Consider the following 22,472-nt stretch of genomic DNA (forward strand, 5'->3'; position numbering starts at 1 on the left):
GATCTTCATCTTGCAATGTGCTGAGTGTCTCCTGACCCCTGCAGAATGCTCTGTTCAGTGGGGGATGAGAGCACTCAAGTACGCACTCAGCATATAGTAAATGGGCTTGTGCTTTTGACAACATTTTATAGTGTTACAACATGACTGTGTAGAGTTAGCTGACAAGATGCAGATCATGACTGACTGGTCATTTCAGATAAAAGCATATAGAGTTCAGCATTACATCAGCTACTTGTAATTAAACCAAAGGTTCAGTCATTGGCAGAGAATGGAAACCAGGTTTCCTGACTCTTAGCCCCATCCTCAATCCACTATGCCACAGATGACCTGCACTGTGAGTTCTGCAGAAAAACTGATGGCATGAAATGACCCAGAGATTACACATGGTTATGGGCACTATGCTTAGGTTAAGTTCTGACTGGCTTAAAATGCCATTTTACAAAACATGTCACAGGTTAACATGAAAAAGATCTATATAATTGTGAGTGTCAAATTTATACATGGATTCTACACTTCTGCTTCAAGGTATTTCAAGTATTAAAGTGGTCTTTGGCTGGAAATGGTTTACAATTTTTTTTTTAAATAATAAAAAGAATAATGATTTTAAATAATTTAAAAAATAATTTTTAAAATTAAACCCACCATCCTAGGAATCTATTTTCCACGATAGTATTGTTTACATAATAGAGAATTGGCCTGACTCTTCTCCCATTTACATCACAGTAAGGCCAGATCCAAAAGCTCACTGAGACTTAGTGGGAATCTTTCCATTGACTTCAATAGGCTTTGGATCAGGTGCTCAGTCAGAAGTAAATTCTACTGATGTCAGTGGAGTTACTCCAGTACGAGTGTACAATCAGGCCCTCCAGGGAGTTCACCAATGTAAATCAGAGGAAAATCAGGGCTTATGTGTCTCTCCAGACTCCATCAACAAGGGTTTTCTGTCATCTGCCAGCTAAGTCTAAACAATATAGCATACATACATGTGAAACGGATAATGACAGGATGGAGTAAGAAAAACAATGTGATCAAAAAGCAGTGGCGATGCAAATGAGAAAAAAAGTGTGTGAAATTCTGGTGCCAAAAGGGAAGGTAAAAAAGTTTTTTGGCCTCAAACAACATGTTTGTAATTTCCTGCTGTCTGCCTTAACTTAACTAGAGAAAATGTGTTAAGTTATGGAATAGAAAAAACATATATGGGCAAAAAAAAAATTAATTTGTGACCTTGATGCTTTGACAATTTTGGCTCATGCATGCAAAACATTCAAACGTTCTTTTCTCATAAGACAGCAAGTGAAATTCATGCAGTTTCAGACAAAAGATTTCTGAACTAGGCACTTTTTTTCCTTCCCACTAGATAATACTGTTAAGCATTTCAGCCATTGGCTTGAAAACAGGAACCATGTCGTTTTATTTTTCTTTAAATCCTGCTCCTCATGAGAAACTAAACATGCCTTTGATGACTGATTGAATATAGTCAACCTCATCGACTGTGAGCATCTCTGACTGGTTTTCCAAAGAGGACACCCTTAGGTAGGAAAGAAAAGAGACAAAAATGATGTGCTGTGCATGTGCTGTTCAGAAGTCTGTTGCAAAAGTGTTTCTACAAAGCTCCACAGGAAACAGAAAGAAAGCCACCCCAAATTTAAACGTGCACAGAAGAGTTGAGGGGAAGGCAGCTATTATAGCCTTTAAAAAGCCAGATTATTATTCAGTTGAACTCAGCAGTCCATAGAAACAGAGAGAGAAATACAGAGCATCACATAGTAGTAATGGTGGTGGCATGCAGACACCAAAATTGTCAATATTTGCAACCTGCATAATACCTTTGGTTGAATTGCTCCAACGGTTACCTTCAGAATAATGGGATAAAGTCAACAGATTGACGCACGAACCGCCTGCACCGGATCCAAAAACAGTTATTCTTAATGGGTCACCACCAAAGAACCCAATATTTTCACTAGTCCATCGCAAAGCCTGGATTAGATCAAGGAGGCCATAATTTCCTTTTGCTGCTTGATCCCCAGTACTCAAGAAACCTGCAAATATAAAGGAAAAAGAGAAAAGGTTTAGCATAGGCTCCTCAGATTATGCTTGTTGCACTGTTATCTTTTCAGTAATGCTTCAAATGTAAATGGAGCTAAGTACTATGTAAATACATAATTTTTTATATCCACTTGGCAATAATTTACAAGTGACTCATCCTTGCTACAGTAAATCCTTTGCTGTTCATTGTAATATTAACCATGATAAATGAATGTGAGAATTGTGTAGGTACAATACAGGATAATATGCTCATTGTAGTACAAGACTGGGAATAAGTCAGTAAGGACCTATGGCTTTGAAATGTAATAAATTGAGAATAAAATCTTTGGGGAAGGGACCAAGTTTTCGGTATGTGAGCAGTGCCTTTCTCATTGTGGGCACTACTGGAATTCAACTAAAGAAAAATAACAACACATACATGTGAACAGAACACCACAAAATTTGTAAGGCCAAATGTGCAGCCTGCGAATGTGTGTGTTAAAAGGACTGTGTCTGCAAAACTCGGCACATGCCTGTTTTGCAGCAATTTATGTAAGCATAGGAATCAGCTGGGCACCCAGCTACCCAATTTGCATATGCAGATATGAGTTTGGTGCATGCCAGAGGGGTGACTGTTCAATTTTGCAACCTGTTGATTGTGGTGTAGGTACTCCCTGTATTACCACATTGCCTCCTTTTCCCCTCTTTTCTCTCCCATTCGCTTTACGCCCCTAAAGATTCAATTTATGTCAGAGGACAGGCTGAGCTGTACAACCTGAGTGACTCTCCTACTCCCTGAGCTCCAACCCACATCCATTAACCTGGGTTAACTGAGTCTGCATTAAAGGATACACAAGGCAATTTGAGCTGCTCTAGTAACCGCTTAGCATTAAATAGATAGAAGCTTAGATGTAAACCAGGGAGCACATAACTTGTTTCCTCATAGTCAGATTGGGAATTGTATCAGGTGGAGAAATGAGTGCTTTTCCTGTAGTCAGCACAGGAACTTTGGTTTTTCGTTTATTAAAGACTTGTTATCATTAGGCAGCTGACCTTAAAAGCTGAACAATAAACACATCAGAGAAAAGCCCCTCTTGGTTTTTATCTTGGACCCCATGGGTCCTGTTGGCCTCATGTCCAGATTATAAAGTCTTTTGAGCAAAGGTTTAAATAATATCAGCATTTTAAGGAAAACCAAAAGCCTCCACTTGTGTATGAAACTGATTTCATGCACACGAAATGGACAATGTAACAGCCTTTCAATGAGTGCCCTGTAGAGAAGTACCACCATTAAAACAATTATCTCCACAGGAACTAAATATTAGCGGTTCCTCTGTTCTACTTAAAGTTACACTAATTTAACTCTCCTTTGATGCAGAGATCACCACGCTAAACAAAAAAGTTTACAGTAGTTTTCCAGAAGAAAGCATACAATTCTCTTACAAACCTATTCACTCACGCTGTCACATTAACAGCAATACTTGCAGCTCTTAAGACTTAAATTCAGAATGATAACTGGGTATGATATTGATGGGGAAGGAAGAAAAAAGATTCCTTATTTATAACAGCTAGTTACTATGTCCTTTTAAAAAAAATATCCCTTTTGGTACTTAAAATACCAGGGTATAAACAGGGAGAAGCTGAATTTATGGACTCAGTTGCATAGATAGAGAGAGACGACCATTTACTCTAGAAGTCAACAGGACAGTAACTGCAGAAATACAGAACACAACATGTAGTAAGAGCTAACAGAGGAGGATCAGGCGTTATTGTAACTGATGCACCTTTCCAGAGAGAAATGGATACAAATTCAAGAGAAGAAAGGAATATTTCTTCTCTTAATGCACAGCAACATTAAGGCCATGATTTCAAGCTTTGTGATAAAGGACTTGATTCCATTCCCGCTGAAGTCAATTAAAAGACTCCCACTGACTTCAATGGCATTGGAACAGGTCCAGAGTTAGGCACCTAAATACAAGTGTTCTGATGGTCAGAGGGGCTGAGCACACTGAAGTAAATGTGAGCTGGTATGTCCAGCCTCTCTGAAAAAGGGGTCATTTTTTTATATAATGTGCCAAATTTTAGGCACCCAAGTGTGACCTCTTAATCCTGAAGGGTGTGACAAGATATTTGATTCAGAGTTGTACATTCACTTGGCTTCTACTGAACAAGAACTCAGATACATTTAGACCAAAGTATTGATATTCATCTGCAGCCAAATAACATTTGCCCAGCATGGGTTGGGGGAGGAGGTGACAAGATAAGACGGCCCCATTCCACCTTTTGGACATTCAGCTACTGCTCCTCTTCTCTTTATGCTCAATGCCCTATTGGCAGCCTTTCCCTTTCAACAGGTCCTCTCCCCCACCCCCTTTTTTCATTCTTTCACTTCTATTCATCTCTCACACACCTTCCCAATATCAAATCCCCTCCTTCTCAGGAGGAAAGTCATAAACTGTAGCTCTTGCAATCTGCATGTGAATAACACACTGGTCAGTAGTCCTCTGTGCACTCTATCCACAGAAGATGTGAATCTGTTACAGACCCCAGCTACAGATGACGCTTCTTCACTCAAGCTTTCGAGCTTCACGCTTTTAGCTCTACTGCTCTAGTGTTGGCTGGGAATTTGGATCATCCCTTAGCCTGTTCTTTAAAAGTTTCATTTGGATACTATCAATAAACTTTGTGTAAGAGAGACAAATACGACTCTGAGCTTGCAGATGTAGATCTTCACCTGCTAGACCAATAATAAAAGCAGAAGCACAATCAGATTAAATAATATAATCTTTCGAGAGGCCAGCAGTCCACTATTTTTATTACTATTATTTTTAGACTGCAAAACAAGCAAAACTTCTATTTAAAACAAGTAACACTGTTCAGACTAGATTGCACTACGCAAAATGGGAAACATTTAATTCTTATTGTGGTGTGTGAAATTTTCAGACTGCTCTTGATGATCAAATGGAGATGCTCTATTTGCCCCGCCTTTTTCCTATTGTGGGATGACAACAGCAAGTTATGTATAATAGGAAAAGAAGTACTAGACTAAATTCTGCACACAGTTATACCACAGTAAATCTGGAGTCACTCCAATGACTTAATGACTGGTGACTGAAGGCAGACTTTGGTCCACAGTACCTAACTGATATGTTCTTTTTTGTCAGATTATGCCTAATCACTGTTACTAGTTTGTATTACTAAAATTCTGCAGTAACAAACAAATATTTATAATACACATGACTATTGTTTATTGCTCTAGTCTTTAGTGCTCAGTCAAATGCACTCACGTTCATTCTAACAGACCTTCCCCAACTGTAAACTGCATGGAAAGCTAATTGGCCTTGCTGCAGAGAGATCTGAGCTATGCTACATTTAGAGATACATTTGTTTTAGGTCAGTGCTGAGCTTTATTGCCCAGGGAGGGAACAGGCTAGTGGGATAAAGTGCTAGGCCAGCAGTTCTCCAGTGTTAAGACCTAATATACCACATCTAATTGGCATATTTTGTTCAGTGTAGTTAGAATGGATTCCTATTCTCAGATTTAAATTTTTTATTAAGGCTAATGTTAAAAATATATATATAATACATAGGTGGAGAATAGAGTGTCTGTACATCTGGGCATAGTGCTTAGATTATCCATAAATACAAAGTTTGTTTTTAAAAGTCATATGATACATGTAGTACATAATCAGCAATAACCCAAATTTAGGTAAATAAATTTAACAAAACAGTTTAGATATTAGAATCCGAATACTTGGGTACATCACTCATGAAAAGTTGTACAAAGATTTGGTTGTGGAAAGCAAAATATATCAATGAGTGGAGATTGTCCCTCAGTAATTGTGCATTTAGGGTAGGTTGTCCATTTAGAAGACATAATCCCTGTCTTTTAACCAGTTCTCAATCCATGAAAGGACCTTCCTTTTTATCCCATGACAATTTAATTTACGCAAGAGCCTTTGGTGAGGGACCTTGTCAAAGGCTTTCTGGAAATCTAAGTACACTATGTCCACTGGATTCCCCTTGTTCACGTGTTTGTTGACCCCTTCAAAGAACTCTAATAGATTAGCAAGACACAATTTCCCTTTAGAGAAACCATGTTGACTTTTGCCCAACAATTTATGTACTTCTATGTGTCTGATTATTTTATTCTTTACTATTGTTTCAACTAATTTGCCCAGTAGTGACGTTAGACTTACTGGTCTGTAATTGCTGGGATCACCTCTAGAGCCCTTTTTAAATATTGGCGTTACATTAGCTATCTTCCAGTCATTGGGTACAGAAGTCAATTTAAAGCACAGGTTACAAACCCTAGTTAATAGTTCCTCAACTTCACATTTGAGTTCTTTCAGAACTCGGGTGAATGCCATCTGGTCCCAGTGATTTGTTACTGTTAAGTTTATCAATTAATTCCAAAATCTCCTCTAGTGACACTTCAATCTGTGACAATTCCTCAGATTTGTCACCTACAAAAGCCGGCTCAGGTTTGGGAAACTCCCTAACATCATCAGCCATGAAGACTGAAGCAAAGAATCCATTTAGTTTCTCCACAATGACTTTATCGTCTCTAAGCGCTCCTTTTGTATCTCGATCATCATGGGTCCCCACTGGTTGTTTAGCAGGCTTCCTGCTTCTGATGTACTTAAAAAACATTTTGTTATTACCTTTTGAGTTTTTGGCTAGCCGTTCTTCAAACTCGTCTTTGGCTTTTCTTATTACATTTTTACACTTAATTTGGCAGTGTTTATGCTCCTTTCTATTTACCTCACTAGGATTTGACTTCCACTTTTTAAAAGATGCCTGTTTATCTCTCACTGCTTCTTTTACATGGTTGATAAGCCATGGTGGCTCTTTTCCAGTTCTTTTACTGTGTTTTTTAATTTGGAGTATACATTTAAGTTGGGCCTCTATTATGATGTCTTTGAAAAGCGTCCACGAAGCTTGCAGGGATTTCACTTTAGTCACTATACCTTTTAATTTGTTTAACTAAGCCCCTCATTTTTGCATAGTTCCCCTTTTTTAAATTAAATGCCACAGTGTACGGCTGTTTAGATGTTCTTCCCACCACAGGGATGTTAAATGTTATTATATTATGGTCACTATTTCCAAGCGGTCCTGTTATAGTTACCTCTTGGACCAGCTCCTGCACTCCACTCAGGACTAAATCGAGAGTTGCCTTTCCCCTTGTGGGTTCCCGTACCAGCTGCTCCAAGAAGCAGTCATTTAAAGTATCGAGAAATTTTGTCTCTGCATTTCGTCCTGAGGTGACATGTTCCCAGTCAATATGGGGATAATTGAAATCCCCCACTATTATTTTCTTAATTTTGATAGCGTCTCTAATTTCCCTTATTCCATATTTTGAAAACCATCATGCTTAGAACATTCAGCTGCATAACTCAGCAGAACACTGCCAGGTGCCAAGAAAGGGCAAAAATAATCTAGGATACTTTAGATGCTCATGGAGAGGCCCTGGGAGGGAGAAATAATTAATATTAATTTATTATTGTATTGTGTTATAACTCATTACAATTCTGTGTGTGTGTGCGGGAGGGAATGGGTGCTGATGTCATGACCTGACATCTTCCCACCTCCCAAAAGCATAGGAGCGAAACTGAACCGGCGACTGAGACTACATGCAAAGTCCCCACACATCAGAGAAGTTTTGGTCCCTGCAAATAATTTTCTTTAGGAATACTGAGGCATGGTGTAAATGAAGATGGTAGAAAAGAAAGGCTCATAAAGGTTTGTAACTAGCTGTGCTTCCTTTCTAACCTGTGTGGAGCCTAAAAACAGGAAGATCTGGGAGGTACCAGTGGCTTTAAGGAAATATAATTTCCGTGTTTAAGGAAATGATAGAGTTCTGTGGTTGAGCAAGCCAGGAAGTTGCACCCAGCCCAGTGGCGTAGCCAGGTTTTAAGTGTAGGGGGAGCAAACATACAGGGCCGGCTCTACTTATTCCGCCGCCCCAAGCAGTCATGCGTGGTAGGTGCCCCGGAGCCCCAGGAGCAGCAGACCTCCCGCGGGCTTGACTGGTGAGGGTCCGCTAGTCGCGCGGCTTGGCTGGACCTCCCGCAGCTGCAGGCGGTTCGCTGGTCCGGCGGCTGCGGTTGAGCTGCCGCAGGCATGCCTGCAGGAGGTCCAGCCGAGCCGCGCGACCAGCGAACCGTCCGCAGTCACGCCTGTGGGAGGTCCACTGGAGCCGCGGGAGTAGTGCCCCCTCCGCAGTCATGGCTGCGGCAGGTCCGGTCGTCCCGGGGCTCCGGTGGACCTCCCGCAGATGTGACTGCGGCAGGTCCGCCGGCCCAAACTGCCGTCCCTGCCGGCAAGTGCCGCCCCACGCGCGTGCTTGTCGTGCTGGGGTCTGGAGCCGGCCCTGCAAACATAAAAAGGCGCCCTCCCTTGGCTCCTCCTCTGGCCACGCCTCCCCTTGGCTCCTACTCTGGCCACACACGCCCGACTCTTCCCGTTTCCCCCCCAGATTAACCCCGGGGCCAGCTCAGGACTCCTGCGGGCTTCCCAGGGGTGTGGATAACCCCCTGTTCTCAGGAGAGTCTCTTTTGCCCAGCGCGCTCTGCAGGTGTCCTCCACCAGGCTGTGCCGCCCAGCCCCACCTGTGGGGTCCCGTCCCCCCTACCCCAGATTCCAGGCTCCTGTGCCGCACCAGGGCCCCCCATCCAGATAGCATGGCCTGCACCCCTGCCCTGTGGGCCCGGCCCTGGGGAGCCCCTTGCCCGGACCCCCCAGTGCAAGGCACCGGACCCCCGCTGCTCATCTTCTGTCCTGTGCTGCTGCCTGTCCCCGGCCTGTTCCCAGCGCTCGGTGCACTCCACACGGGGCTCGCCAGCCAGGTGGCCTTAAAGGAGCAGGGGCCCTTTCACCTCCCCTGCCACATTAGCAAGGGGTGGGGAACACTTGGCCACCGAGCCTTGAGCAGCTGCCGCAGAAGGTGGCTGTGGCAATGTTGGGGCTGCACTGAGCATGGGGCGCGATGGCCGAGGAGCCGGCCCCCTCGCTCCTCCAGCCGCACCTGCCGCTCCCTTCATGGCTCCTCTAGCCATGCTGCCGCCAGCGCCGGCCCGGCAGGCACCGCTTCCACACCTGCCGCCCCACCCCCATGGCTCTTCCAGGCGTGCTGCCGCCAGCGCTGGCCTGGCAGGCGCCACTTTCTGAAAATGTACTGAGGGGAAGCGGCTGCTTCCCCTGAACCCCGCTAGCTACGCTACTGGCCCAGCCCCTCTTTTGATTGGATTATAGACAGTTAATGAGCTGTCAGTCTAGAACAGGCAGCAAATGGAGTATAAGAATGACCGATATAGGCTATGGGATCAAAGGCAAACTGGCCAAAGGCCTTCCTTGAATGCCAGAAACTTTGGGATAAGAAAACAGTTATGTCAGTGTCTACACTGGGCTCCAATTAATGAGTTTTCCCTCTCTTTTCCTCAATGTGCTTCAGTCTTTGTGGTCCCATACCACATGTGGTATGGGACCACATGTGGTTCTGATGTTGAACAGACCAGCAGTAGTAGTTCAGAAAGATTTTGCTGTGCCCAAGTGATCCCACACCATTTGCCGGCAAAATGGAGGGTTGGTTCACATTGGAGGTAGGATGATTCTGATGGGGGAGACAGGCTGGTTTGAGGGGCTAAAACACTAGCTTGTGGAACCCCATGCCCTATTCTATATTTCCTGTGCAGCAAAATGGGAGGCAGCTGTCACTGTCCATAAGAGCAAGTGATGAGCTGCAGAAGACCAATATGCTGGTTAAGCGCTGAGGCAAACCTCTGGTGCTATGAGAATTCACATCAAGCCCTGAACCTCATTCTAAAATACAAAAATCCTGGAAAAAATAAAGCAGAACCCATTTCCTAGAGTTAAAGAATCTTTTGCAAAAAGATTCACTGAGAGCAGAAGAGGAAACATCTACTGTCCACCACAAGGGCAGAGATTTGGAGAATACATGTTCGGTTCAGCTAGAGAGGAGAGCTTTCCATTTAAAAAAAGAAAAAGAAAAATGGAAGAATCAGTATTATACTAATAATTTTGCCTCCATTCCATTGGATTCGATAAATTATGACTTATGTCCCAAGCACTAGATCCGATGGAGAAAAATATCTTGTATCTCCTCAGTAAGAATTACATTGGCTGACTTCCATGTCTACACAAGACGGATAGATATTGATGTTGACTTTGATGACATGAAACATTTCTACCTCATTTTTCAGAACCATAAGATATCTGTTAATATCACCAGCTGTTCATGCATTTTTGTTTGTGTGCATCGTTAGCAGCATGGCTCAGAAGCATGCAAACTGTGAGGAAGTCAGAGAAATGACTGATAAGACAGAGGGGGGCATTTTTTATTTTTAGTGAAGAATGGCTCAAACTGATTAAACTCATCCCTTTCTATGGCTCCACACACAGCACCTGCTCACTAGAAAAACTTTAAAACAACACGGAATGGGGTAAATTCAGACCTGTGGTGTGAGTGGGTGAAATTCATATTTGCATCAATGTACTATGTATACCAAGGTAGAGTCTGTCTTAATACGTTTTTATTTAATGTTTTTCATCTTCTGTATCCCAGAAAGCAATACGATAGATACCATTAGTTCAGTGCCTTTCCCAGGTTTTTGCCCTAGGCAGAACTTGAACTGTCACTAGCTGGGTGAGTTCAGGACAAAAGACTTACTGTTTAATCTCCTTGAACTATCCACCATTAGCACAGTGCCTGTGCAGGCAAATATCTAACCTATCAATCTGTCCGTGGTATTTCTACGATGCTGATCTCTACAGTATCTAAGTACCAAGTACGGAAATATAGAGTCCTAGGGTTCCCCTTAGTGAACTCTGCTTTTCGTCTCCTATACTGTCAGCTTTTGTACACTTTGAAAATAAAGAATCAATTCAATAACACACTTTAAAAAAAAACAGTGGAGGAAGGCTTCTGCAAAAAGGTGAGTTTTGCATTATATTCTGAAAGTGATCAGATTTGGGCTCATTCTGAATCCCTCAGGTACACGGTTCCATAAATAAGTATCTCCCACTAAGAACGCCCCTGCCTTCAGCATCAAGAGCCTTGTGCAATATCAACCTGAGCAATCACTGTGGTGGATTCTGGAGGGAGTATCTATGCTCGGATCTAATGACTCCAAAGGAGTTAACACCAAGGATGAGTGTGGCCTTTTGGGCTTAGGAGGGAGGTTCATTAAACTTGGGCAACCTCCTTTGAGTTGCAGAGCAGCTAGACAAATGGGCACAGCTAAGCGCCAAGACCTGGGATTTGCATAACACACTTTTCCCCATAGATTGATGGTATCTTAGACCTACTGCTCAAACACATAGTTTTACATAGGGGATGGGCAAGTTCTAGGGATCATCATTCTGCTCTGCCATTGGGCTTCCCCCCACCCCTCTTCCCTTTCATTGGCCGGCTGATGGTGGTGTTGGTTTGTTTTGGTTTGTGACTGTTGGCCAGCTTTTTCCCCTCACCCACTGGGGGGAGGTTGCTGAAAATGTGTTTTGCCCTTTCTGCTCTTGTTTTTACAAGAGATTTTTAACGTGGTGGGGGAGGAGGAGGAAGATAATAAGAGAGTCACGGAAGTGCAAAGAATGATTAGAATGCATTATTCTAAACTTTGACTTGTTTTGAACATTCCCATTAACACTATGGGGTGGGGGGTGACAAGCCTTCCAAGAATCTGGGCGAGAAGATGCATATGTCCCATTTCATTTTCTACTTGCATGCCTCTTGGCAGGGAATCAAGATTGGCAAGACTTCCCTCTGAAGATTTCCAAGAGCACGTTATAAGTCCAATAAACCTGAACAACTGATCTAACAATGATAATGAACGGTTAAAAAAAGTCTTACTTGACAGCAGCAGTTATCTGGTCGAGGTATACAAGGTAGACACATTGCTACAAAAATATAATAGAAGACACTTTATAAAAACAGTTGCCCACACTGCTTGGGTTGTTTAAAGGAATTACACTTTGGCCTTGTGACTTTCAATTCACCCCATCCATTTGTGTATGTGTTATAATCAGATGTGCCTTGTCATGTTAGTGCTTATATAGCTCCATAAAGTTAAATGTTATGCTTTTATTTACTGAAAGTAAATATTAACTGCAGATGTGCAGAAACATCATATGTGGTGGGGAGAGGAAAGGTAGATCTGCACCTCAAATTATCTTCTGCACACCCTGCAGGTATCAAGTTGTTCAGTGAAAAGATTTTGGCTTTGATACCTCTTATCAGAATTTAATACTAATTACAAACTACAAATATGTGTGTGTTGCCCTTTAAAGTGTAGTTATCGAGTTAGAAGTGTGAAATAACTAAAATGTATGTAATGTAATGTGATGAAATTTAAATAACACATTTGTTTTTATTGTGGGCATCTATCTTGAATTCACACCAACTAACCCTCTGTATTTATTAGGTGAGCTGCAGTGCTATGAACATTACCATATATGTGATATTCATGAAATAAAGAATACGGTACCTCACTTTGCTGACACAGCCACATATTTTAGAACAGGCAGACTATCCTTAATGTTAATAGCATATTTTACTAATGGAGAAGGGATGAAGCAGCTAGAAAACTAGGAATCACAATATTGAAAAAGTAGACAGAGAGCATAAAACATAAAATGAATTTTAAAAAGTCTTCCTCCACAATCAGGTGTCTGCAACACATATCAGGTTCCAGATCTTATAAACAAGTCTTCTGAAAATGTTGCTCCAATTTACATCTTGCATCAAATGCATTTTATACACAAAAGACACTGTGATTGTAATACAAGTAGAGAGTCTTCCTAGTTCTGTAGCTTCATGCTAAATACATACAGATTACAAGTAGGTGAATGATTTAAGAACTGCAGGATTTTATTTCAGTTCTGTGAGATGTGCCAAAAACAGACTAAATCATTATATGTTTTAGTGTTAATAAGCAGATACATTCTTTACTGACTGTCAAAGATGGAATGGACACTGACAGTACTCACAATTACATAGCAGGCTGCATCTTGAAGGATCACATAAGCTGCTCTAGAGATACTAATTTCATTTTGGATTTGTAAGTAGAAAATGAGATTAATAAATCAGCATGGAGACCTGGGTCGCCATTATACCTGGGCAAAAGGCAGGATACATGATAATTCTATTACGTTTATTGCTGTTTGCAAAATACGTATCAATGAACAGATATGGATTCTATGTAGCTGTTCAGCAAACCATGTATGTGAACATATTTCAATCTCTGAATTGTATGTAAACATTCACCTTGAATATGTATTTTAATTATTCATTGTGTGTCAATTAAGTCATATGGTCTTGTTTATGCTCTGCAATTTAATGACTGAAATGTTATAAACTGGGGGCAAGTATCTTTCAGATAAATAGGCTATGCCCTTGCTTGTAGGTGATTAGAAGATTTGGCGCAAAGAACAGCCATTACCCAACAGTTATTGTAATAAAAATCTATCCCTATAAGAGTTCATGGAAAGGTGAATGGAAAGGGGTGTGAACATGGCGGACTTGAAAAACATTTTGGACTCCAAAAAGATATCCTAGTATTCACACAGAGCCTTACTCAACCTGTAAATACTAGGAAACAGTTCAGCTATTTTATCTACATCTTTTCAGTTTTGCTTTTGGAAGAACAGTATTGAAAAGTTAAGCTTACGAACAATAAGCCATATTGTGAGCAATGCAAAGCAACTGCACTAACTCATCAACTTACTGGACCCTAACGTACTGCAGCTGGGAGGTAGGATTTTTCAACAAGTCCAATATTCAGCACTACTGCACCAGTAGTTGACCTCAGGAAATCCCCATTCCTGCTGCCAAAACAACAATTTGCAGAATGTAATCAGCTAATTGCAAAAGGTCCCCATTCTAAATATAGGTGCTTACAAGAAAACCTTACCCTTTTGGCTCAGCCTAGCATTCTGAAAGTACTCATGGAGAAAAGCATGGTGTTGAATTAATTCTCATCTGTGTTTTTACAAATTATAAGATGAGTAGTGTTGGTGGGATAGGCCAGGGGGTCACAAAAATGCTACAGCTGTGGGGGTCTTTGAAACAACAAAAAGAAATTCCACTTCCTTTGGGTTTTATTCTTCATTTTCTTTTAGTGCAACGGGTTACACAAAAAAGCCCAAGTCACTGGAGTCCTTTAAAACGAAGAAACTTCCTCTCCTTTGGATCTTAGGTTTGGTCTACACTGAAAAGTTATATTACCATAGCTACCTTGGTCAGGGTTATGAATAAAACCCTACTCCTGACCGAAACAACTATGCCAACAAACCCCACTAGTGTAGATGCAGCTATGTCAATGGAAGAGTGCTTCACAGTAAATAAAACAGTAACAACGCTCTCATAACCCAATGTCTCTGAAAACCTTAATAAAAATAAAACCAATAGTTCCTATGAGACAACATGGCCCAAAGCAAATCCTAATAGCAGGGTAATGTGTACAATATAAAAAAAATCAATCATATACCAATCCTTTGGAACACAGACCACCCCTAAACTAAACACAGCCCCAACCAACCCCCTAAAAATAAACCACCAACTCACAAACATAATGGGTGAGATTTGTAGTGCTGGTCTACCTCTCCTCCCATAAAGTTAAGGGGGAGTTTTACTTTCAGTGGGAGCAGAATTAAGCCAATGTTCTTAGGACATTTGAAAATCCCACCTGAAATATTTTCAGGATGCCATATTTTGTCCCTTTTCTATTTAGTGGGAGAAAACAGTTTCCTTGAAGAAGGCTTTACCTCTTTTTCTTTCATAATTATATCATGGTTGCCCCACTATTCCAATCCTATCAATCTCAGATACCAAGATGTGGTGTTACCCAGTACACAGAACATTGAATCAAATGCCTACCCCTGGCATATTGAGTAGCATCAGAATCAATTTTCTATGGCAAAAATGGAATTATGGCATATTACATATTGACAGAATTATACATGAAGGACTGGGACCTTCAGACCTTACTGGATATTATTGGGCAGCACAACTATGAGCCATGATAGCTTGGTGTAATGGAGAATATCAGTAAACACTGGATAGACATGGAGTCAAAAGCCTTCTCAACTCTACAAGGTCAAGAATCTTTATAATAAAAGAGCCGAGATCTGCTGAAAAAGTCTCCCTTCCCATCCAGCTGTTTCTTTTACCTTAAAAATCTGTGACAAAATGAGGTTCTTATTCTATAATCTGATCCATGCGGAAAGACCCCTTAAAATATTGGGAAATAAAATCAGTTTTGAGAAGACACCAGAAAATAATGCAAATTTTTGCACTTGCCAAGAATTTTAATTTTTATGAAATTTCAGCTTTTGCAGAGAAAATTTTCCCAAATGAAAAATAATAGGTTGACAGAGCTCTATGGTTAGAAAATGCTGTGGATGATGGGATTTTAGGCCAAATTTTTCAGCGTAAGGTGCCTAAAGAGAGGCACTTACATTCATATTTAGGCAGCCTGATTCAGACCCAGCTCCCACTGACCATAAATTGAAAATGTTAACTTTATTTTATTGTGTAATGGGACAGTTAATTACACATGTGACTGCTTAGAATGTGCATTGATCCAGTTTAGATTTGCTTAGTAATGTCTTTAAATTGAAAACTTCTGCTGATCTCTGCAGGGCTGCAGAACATTTTTTCCCCATGTTAAGCCATGAAATAATCTTGGATTTGTAGTGGCTGATCTGGTTGTTTGTTAATATGGATTTTGGTTAGTATTAATCACTTCTGGAAACTTTTGAAAATGCATATGGATCGATGAGATGGTGAAATGGAGATTGACACTTTTGGTGGTCATTCTTATAACAATGGTCTAAAAAATGTGATGAACAAGCCACTTCCAGGTTCTTTGATACAATAGTAACTCAAAACTGGGAGGCTCTGTGAGGAAGATCCAATGTTAGTATATAACCTTATAAGTCAGATTTGAAGAAAGGGAGGTCAGGAATCTGCCTGCAAAAATGTGTCTGCAATTACTGTAATAGCATGCACAAATGTATTTAGATACCCAAATAGCCATTGGAATGTGCAATCATCCAACTGAGGTCCGAAATTCAGGTGCTAATGTGAACCTCAGTGTTTGCTTTTTGAAAATGTTGACATACTCATGCTGTATTACCATGAGTTAAATAATCAAGTTAAAAATAAAGACGTAAGCATCTCTTTTTAAAAATTATGTCTGGTTAAATTATCCTATATGTGACGTTGCACCCCATAATGCTTTATAGAAATATGATTATGAGTGTAAATATGACGTAACTGGAATATGTTTTATGCTAGATATGCCATGTAACATATCTCTGCAAAGGTTCTGATCTACTGAATATATTCTTCCTATTTGTATGCATGTATCATTTTTCTATTTGAAGTTATGAATATTGGCTATATATTTGGTCAGCTTCCTGAGAAAGGACAATTCTCAGTAAATGCCCAATCAAGAAACACTTAACTGACAATGGACTTTGGGAGATGCCAATCCACATCTGAGCTTCCCTGGGAATGTTCAAACTAACATGTAAACAATGGCATCGGCCTGCAAAAAGCTGAATCATTCATAGACATGACTTGCCCACGTGGCTACAGACTCCATCTTGTTGCTGTGATTTTGCACAGGAAAACAAGGGGGTTTCTTCCCACAAGAGAAAGAATATAAAAGGCCCTGGAAACCCCTCCATTTTGACTTCATCTGGCTCAGAAAATAGTGTCTCCACCCCAAAGAGATGCCTGAAAGAAACTGGAACAAAGGACAGTAACTACGGGGGTGTGCGAGTGATTGCTGGACCCAGACTAGGAAGGAGTCTAGCCTGTGAAAGAAGCTTATTGGAACATCTCTGAGGGTGAGATTTACCTGCATTTAGTTTCCTACTTATTAGGCTTAGAATTGCGTGTTTTTGTTTTATTTTGCTTGGTAATTTACTTTGTTCTGTCTGTTATTACTTGGAACCATTTAAATTCTCCTTTTTAGATTTAATAAAATCATTTTTTACTTATTAATTAATCCAGAGCAAGTAATTAATACCTGGGGAAGCAAACAGCTGTGCATATCTATCAGTGTTATAGAGGGCAAACAGTTTGTGAGTTTACCCTGTATAAGCTTTATACAGAGTAAAATGGATTTATTTGGGGTTTGGACCCCATTGGGAACTGGGTGTCTGGGTACTAGAGACCTGTGCACTTCTTAAGCTGTTTTCAGTTAAGTCTGCAGCTTGTGAGGGACATGGTTCAGCCCTGGGTCTGTGTTTATAGCAGGCTAGTATGTCTGGCTCAACAAGGCAGGGTACTGAAGTCCCAAGCTGCCAGAGAGAACGGGCTCAGAGGTAGTCTCAGCACATCAGGTGGCAGTCCCAAGGGGTTTCTGTGACCCAACGTGTCACACTATATTTTATTCTTTGAGATCAGTCGTTCATTCTGAGACATACTTGTTGAAACACACTTGAGTAAACACACTTTGTGTGTGTGTGTGCTTAACATCCCTACAGAACCATAGCAATTCTTTTACTGCTATGGCAACAATTTACCTCACTCCCTAGAGGGACTGCATAGTTGACCGACCTTATGATCTTCCTGTGGTCTGGACCCCACACTAGCTATTGTGCTATGGTACCAAGACATAGCAAAATGAGAGAGAAAGAGAGATGGCAAGAGAGCACTCTGTCACTTTAAACCTACTCAACAGCAAATTTGTCTGTTATCAAAAATATTGCCAGTTGGCAACAGCTCAATTTATAGTTATTTTAGCTTTCTTTTAAGAAGAATGGGCATCAGTTTTCATAAAGTAGGTGAGTAGATAAAGCATCAATTCAATTTCAGCCCTGAATTTTACAGAAAAAATGAGGCTAGCTGAAGCAGATACCAGCCCTTGTCACACAAATCTACCACAAAGAATGCAGGTTAGCACTATTGGCATTTGTGTTCATGAGGACAGAGCTATTATATCTATTCTTATTCAAACAATGGGATATATCCCCCTAGTCAGGAATCTAATCTAATCTATGAACCTACCTACTTATCTAGATTGTTATACTGCATCCATCACTATACTAACTGTGAACCAGGAATGGTCACAAGGACACTGACAATTTATCAATGCTTGAGGCATCATCTCAAACTCTTTGGTCTTCAGTTTTCAGTACTTTAGTTATGATCACTGGTAGCCAAAATATCAAGTAATAAGAAGCTACTGTGCCACATCACATGCCTGCTTTGTCCTACCAAATATCCTGATCTGTCATGGCTGAAGCTTTACTGTCTGCAGCTTCTGTATTTACCATTGGCTAATGTAAGATGTAATAGCTATTAAAAATGATTCCCTCCCACTGCAATCCACATTTTATTCACATTTTGTGAATTAAAGGCTGGAAGCTGTATAGTAAAATTTGAGAGGAGATGGTCCTGAATGCAGATTTTTGAAATAAAAATAACAGAGGCTGTAAATGTCACTTTAGAAAAAAATGACTGCTATATAACTGTTCTTCACAAACAGAATCCCAAGAGATTAAGCTACCACTGTCTGCACATCTGTTAAGCAAAACAGTAGCATGAAAAGGTTATACATTAAAATACAAGTAGTATGTACAAACCCTGCATTTTGCTCAAGAACATAATTATAAAACACCTGATCACACACAGATCTTCTCTCTAATTTTGGAGTAACAATTTAAATAAATACAAGATGTCAAACATTAGTCCCCAGTTTGGGGGGGAGGGGAAGACTTCATTCAGTTCCACCCAAGTTAATTGAGGCTAGAATCATTCCAGCAACATCTATGTTAATTTCACATTGATGCACTTCAATTAAGGAATAATAAGAGTGCAAGTAATTTATACTCATAGATTAGATGTCGTCCGTGAAAAAATTACCGATCAACTCAAAGAAGGCCTCTGGAATACTAGCAGAGCAAAGTAGTGGGAGTCTCAATTTTGGGTCCCCCTCTCTGACTGAACGCCGCATCCTGATCCTATTAAAAAACATGGTCATAATAGCCACACTGACATTTTAAATCATAAGAAATGCTTATTTTACACACACCACCTGTCGATTTTCTGACTTCATTCAAATGGCACTAACAGAGCTTCATTAACCAGTGACAACAAAGAACCTTGAGCTCATTTTTTTAGTTTCTTAAAGGTTTCAAATATTTATTAATTTCATTCAATTGCTGACACAAGGATGTATTTTTGCCATTATTATTTTTCAGTTAAAGTATTCTGTGAAAAAAGTTTAAAGTATACCCTGCTGATGAGACCCTGGTGTCACCTAAGTGCATATAGGTAACTAACTTCCCATTATGCTAATGGATAAAACCATACACTCTACTGAGTGGAGACTAAAGCCCTAATAAATGTTTTCTAAAACAATGAGATAATTTCCCTTAACATCAGGAGAAGTCTTTTATTTTTATACTGTTTCTGACACTTCCACTGCCCAGGCATTGCCAATCCTCAATTTTAAAAAAGGCACATACTATGTTTTGATACCACTTGGCTGTTTAGTGGATGGGTCAGAGTCTCAGCTGGTGTGAATCAAAGTACCTTTAGTGGAGTAATGAAGTCATGCCAATTTACACCAGAAGAGGAACTCCATATGTTTCTGACTTCTGTGAACAGCATAAGTTTATGTGTGCTGCAGTTGCAAGTGATGTTCATAATCATTGTAGCAACTGTAGTTGTGGTGACAATTCATAAAATAAATTATATTTTATGAGTAGCAGAGCATAATCGATGCTTAAGACAACTCTCAGTCCATGTGATGACCAGAGGCTGCAGTACATGCTGGATGCAGACTTCCAAAAAGAAACGCATGTGTATACGTGAACTAACACATAAGTACTGAAACTGTCCTTTATTTCTGGACAGATCTGTCCACATAAAAGTTTTATGCTCCTGTAACACATAAAATGAAAGTGACAGAGGGACGCGTTCAGTGTTGTGTTGTAAAGCTGAAATGTGGATATTGCATTCAGTGCCAGTATATTAGTTCAGAAGTTGCTCTGTTTTGTAGCCCTAAGGATTAATCTGCTGGTCTGTATAAATATATCTTTCTTATAAATTTGAGTATTTGATGTAATAGGCTTATAGATTTATATAAAGAATAAGTTTGGCTGTAATGCAAGAGACCTACAGGCCAACACCCTGTATGTTAAGCTAATGCGAAGTTAACACATTTTGGGACCCATACCCACAAAAGTAAAATTAGACAAAACACCCACGCAGATGTCTAGAGACCTTTGCCTGAAACAATAACAATAAAGAGTGGAAAAGGGGACTTTTGCCCACAAATCTAACAAGTACACCACAAATGCGTACATACCTGTCAGCCTATGGGGTAAGTGTACCCTAACATTTCATTGGGGGAAGGATGAAATTTCGGCATAAGAGGAAGGATTTCCGACTAATGCCCTATAAAAAGGCGAGGCAGCCCACCATTAGGGAGGCAATCTACCCACCTATCTACTCCTGTCTAGTCTTCATTGCCTCTGCCTTCAACAACATATCGATGCTACCCATCTACGACGGCTATTAACTATTAATAGGCTGTATTTTATTTCTTTTCAAACTGTAAGTCTAAAGGGACTTAATTTCCCTAAGCCTATATTTTATTCAGTTTAAGATTTATTGGGTTAAGTTAAAGAATAAACAGCTTGAACAGCTCTGCATTTAGCTTCCTCTGTTAAGAGATGTGAAAACGGAAATTGCCACAGGCGTGGTCTTGTATCTTCCAACACCAGGTTATTAAAACAGAGTGTGAGTATTAACCACGTTTGCAGCTTATAATATTGTATTATCATCTGTATCTCTCAAATATCAGTAATACAATTGTAACTCTGTAATTCTAACTGTTTTACCATTTGCTCACTATTTCACTGATTTTAATAAAAGGTCTTTATGACTATATCTGTCTCAGTGTAGGCTTCCTGTCATACCCCTGGTGTTCCTTTTATAAACTCTGTAAAGCCTGATTCAGGATGAACTTTATCTTCTGATCAAACAAATTGGCGAGCCAAAACCCATACTAATTAATATCCATAATAATAATTATTAATATTATTAATTTAAAATTAATAAAATAAAATAAAATTAAGTGGATAAATTAAATCAACACTACTAACACACCCCAAATCAGGCTACAGTTTTGTAAACTCAGATTGCTCAATGCTGACTGATCAGAGAGTATCATTGATTCGGAAAAGCATCAGATAATATGCCTTTCCACCAGAAGAACAAAGAGGCAGATAAAGCACTAAAGGGAGGAAATTCAAAAGGTATTAAACAAAAAAATATAATTTTTTTTTGTAAATCAATGCTTCATGGATTCTTCAGGTATTTTAGAAACCAACACTACATATAAAACCTACCCTACAATTATATTTGAGATAACACTTATGGAAAAAACATAATTGCCTGATCTTTGAGTAGGAAGACTAAGTTTTTTACATTCTTCTGTTGTTCACAACCAGACTAAATGAGACATCTTAAAGCTAAAAAACACCCATCATCATCAGAAGCTACATTGTAACCATTCTACTGGCACCAAAAAGAATAAGAAAGGGAGGTCACGAGAAGCAAATTCTCAGCACAGAACAAACACTGAATTTACATAAAATTGCCAACTATAACAAAAAGCTGTCAGACGAGGACAAGAATGTCAATTTTTTTTATCAAGTTACTGAGAAATCTTATGGCAAAGAGTAATCTCTCTCCTCCCTGCTCCCCACACCTCCCAGCCTTGATCTAGAAGTATTCTAGTGAAACTCTTGTATCTTGTGCCTTTGGGAGGACATATCTAGTAGGCTCCACAGGGGTCAGCCCTGTGTCTGGTACTATTCCACATTTTAATTAATGACTTGGATAATGGAATGGAGAGTATACTTATAAAATTTGCAGATAATATTAAGCTGGGAGGGGTTGCAAGCACTTTAGCGGATAGGATGAGAATTCACAAGGACCTTGACAAATTGGAGAATTGGTCTGAAATCAATAAGATGAAATACAATAAAGTCAAGTACAAAGTACTACACGTTGGAAGGAAAAATTAAATACACAACTACAAAATGAGGGGTGGTAGTACTGCTGAAAAAGATGCCGGGGTTACAGTGGATCACAAATGGAATGTGAGTCAACAATGCGATGATAATATCATTGTGGCATGTATGAACAGGAGTGTCATATGTACGATATGGCAGGTAATTTTCCTGCTCTCCCCATCCCTAGTTAGGCCTCAGCTGGAGCCAAGTGTCTAGTTCTGGGTGCCACACTGTAGGAATAATGGGAGAAATTGGAGAGAGTCCAGAGAACTACAAAAACCTCACCTATGAGGAGAAGTTAAAAAAATTGGGTGTGTTAAATCCTGAGAAAAGAAGACTGAGGGGGGACCACGTATGTTAAGGGCTGTTATAAAGAGGATGGTGATCAA

At 40.1% G+C, this 22,472-nt stretch overlaps 1 protein-coding gene across 1 annotated transcript in view; it reads right to left on the reverse strand.

Annotated features, from left to right (window-relative positions):
• NLGN1 (neuroligin 1) overlaps nucleotides 1-22,472 on the reverse strand; it is a 457,546-nt gene that overhangs the window by 6,346 nt on the left and 428,728 nt on the right. Inside the window, exon 8 of the mRNA XM_039489407.1 lies at nucleotides 1,827-2,039. Within this exon, the coding sequence (XP_039345341.1) occupies nucleotides 1,827-2,039 (213 nt within the window). The remainder of the gene's footprint in view (nucleotides 1-1,826; nucleotides 2,040-22,472) is intronic.

This window comes from Mauremys reevesii, linkage group 9 (genome assembly GCF_016161935.1).
Source record: "Mauremys reevesii isolate NIE-2019 linkage group 9, ASM1616193v1, whole genome shotgun sequence".
NCBI classification, from domain to species: Eukaryota; Metazoa; Chordata; order Testudines; family Geoemydidae; genus Mauremys; species Mauremys reevesii.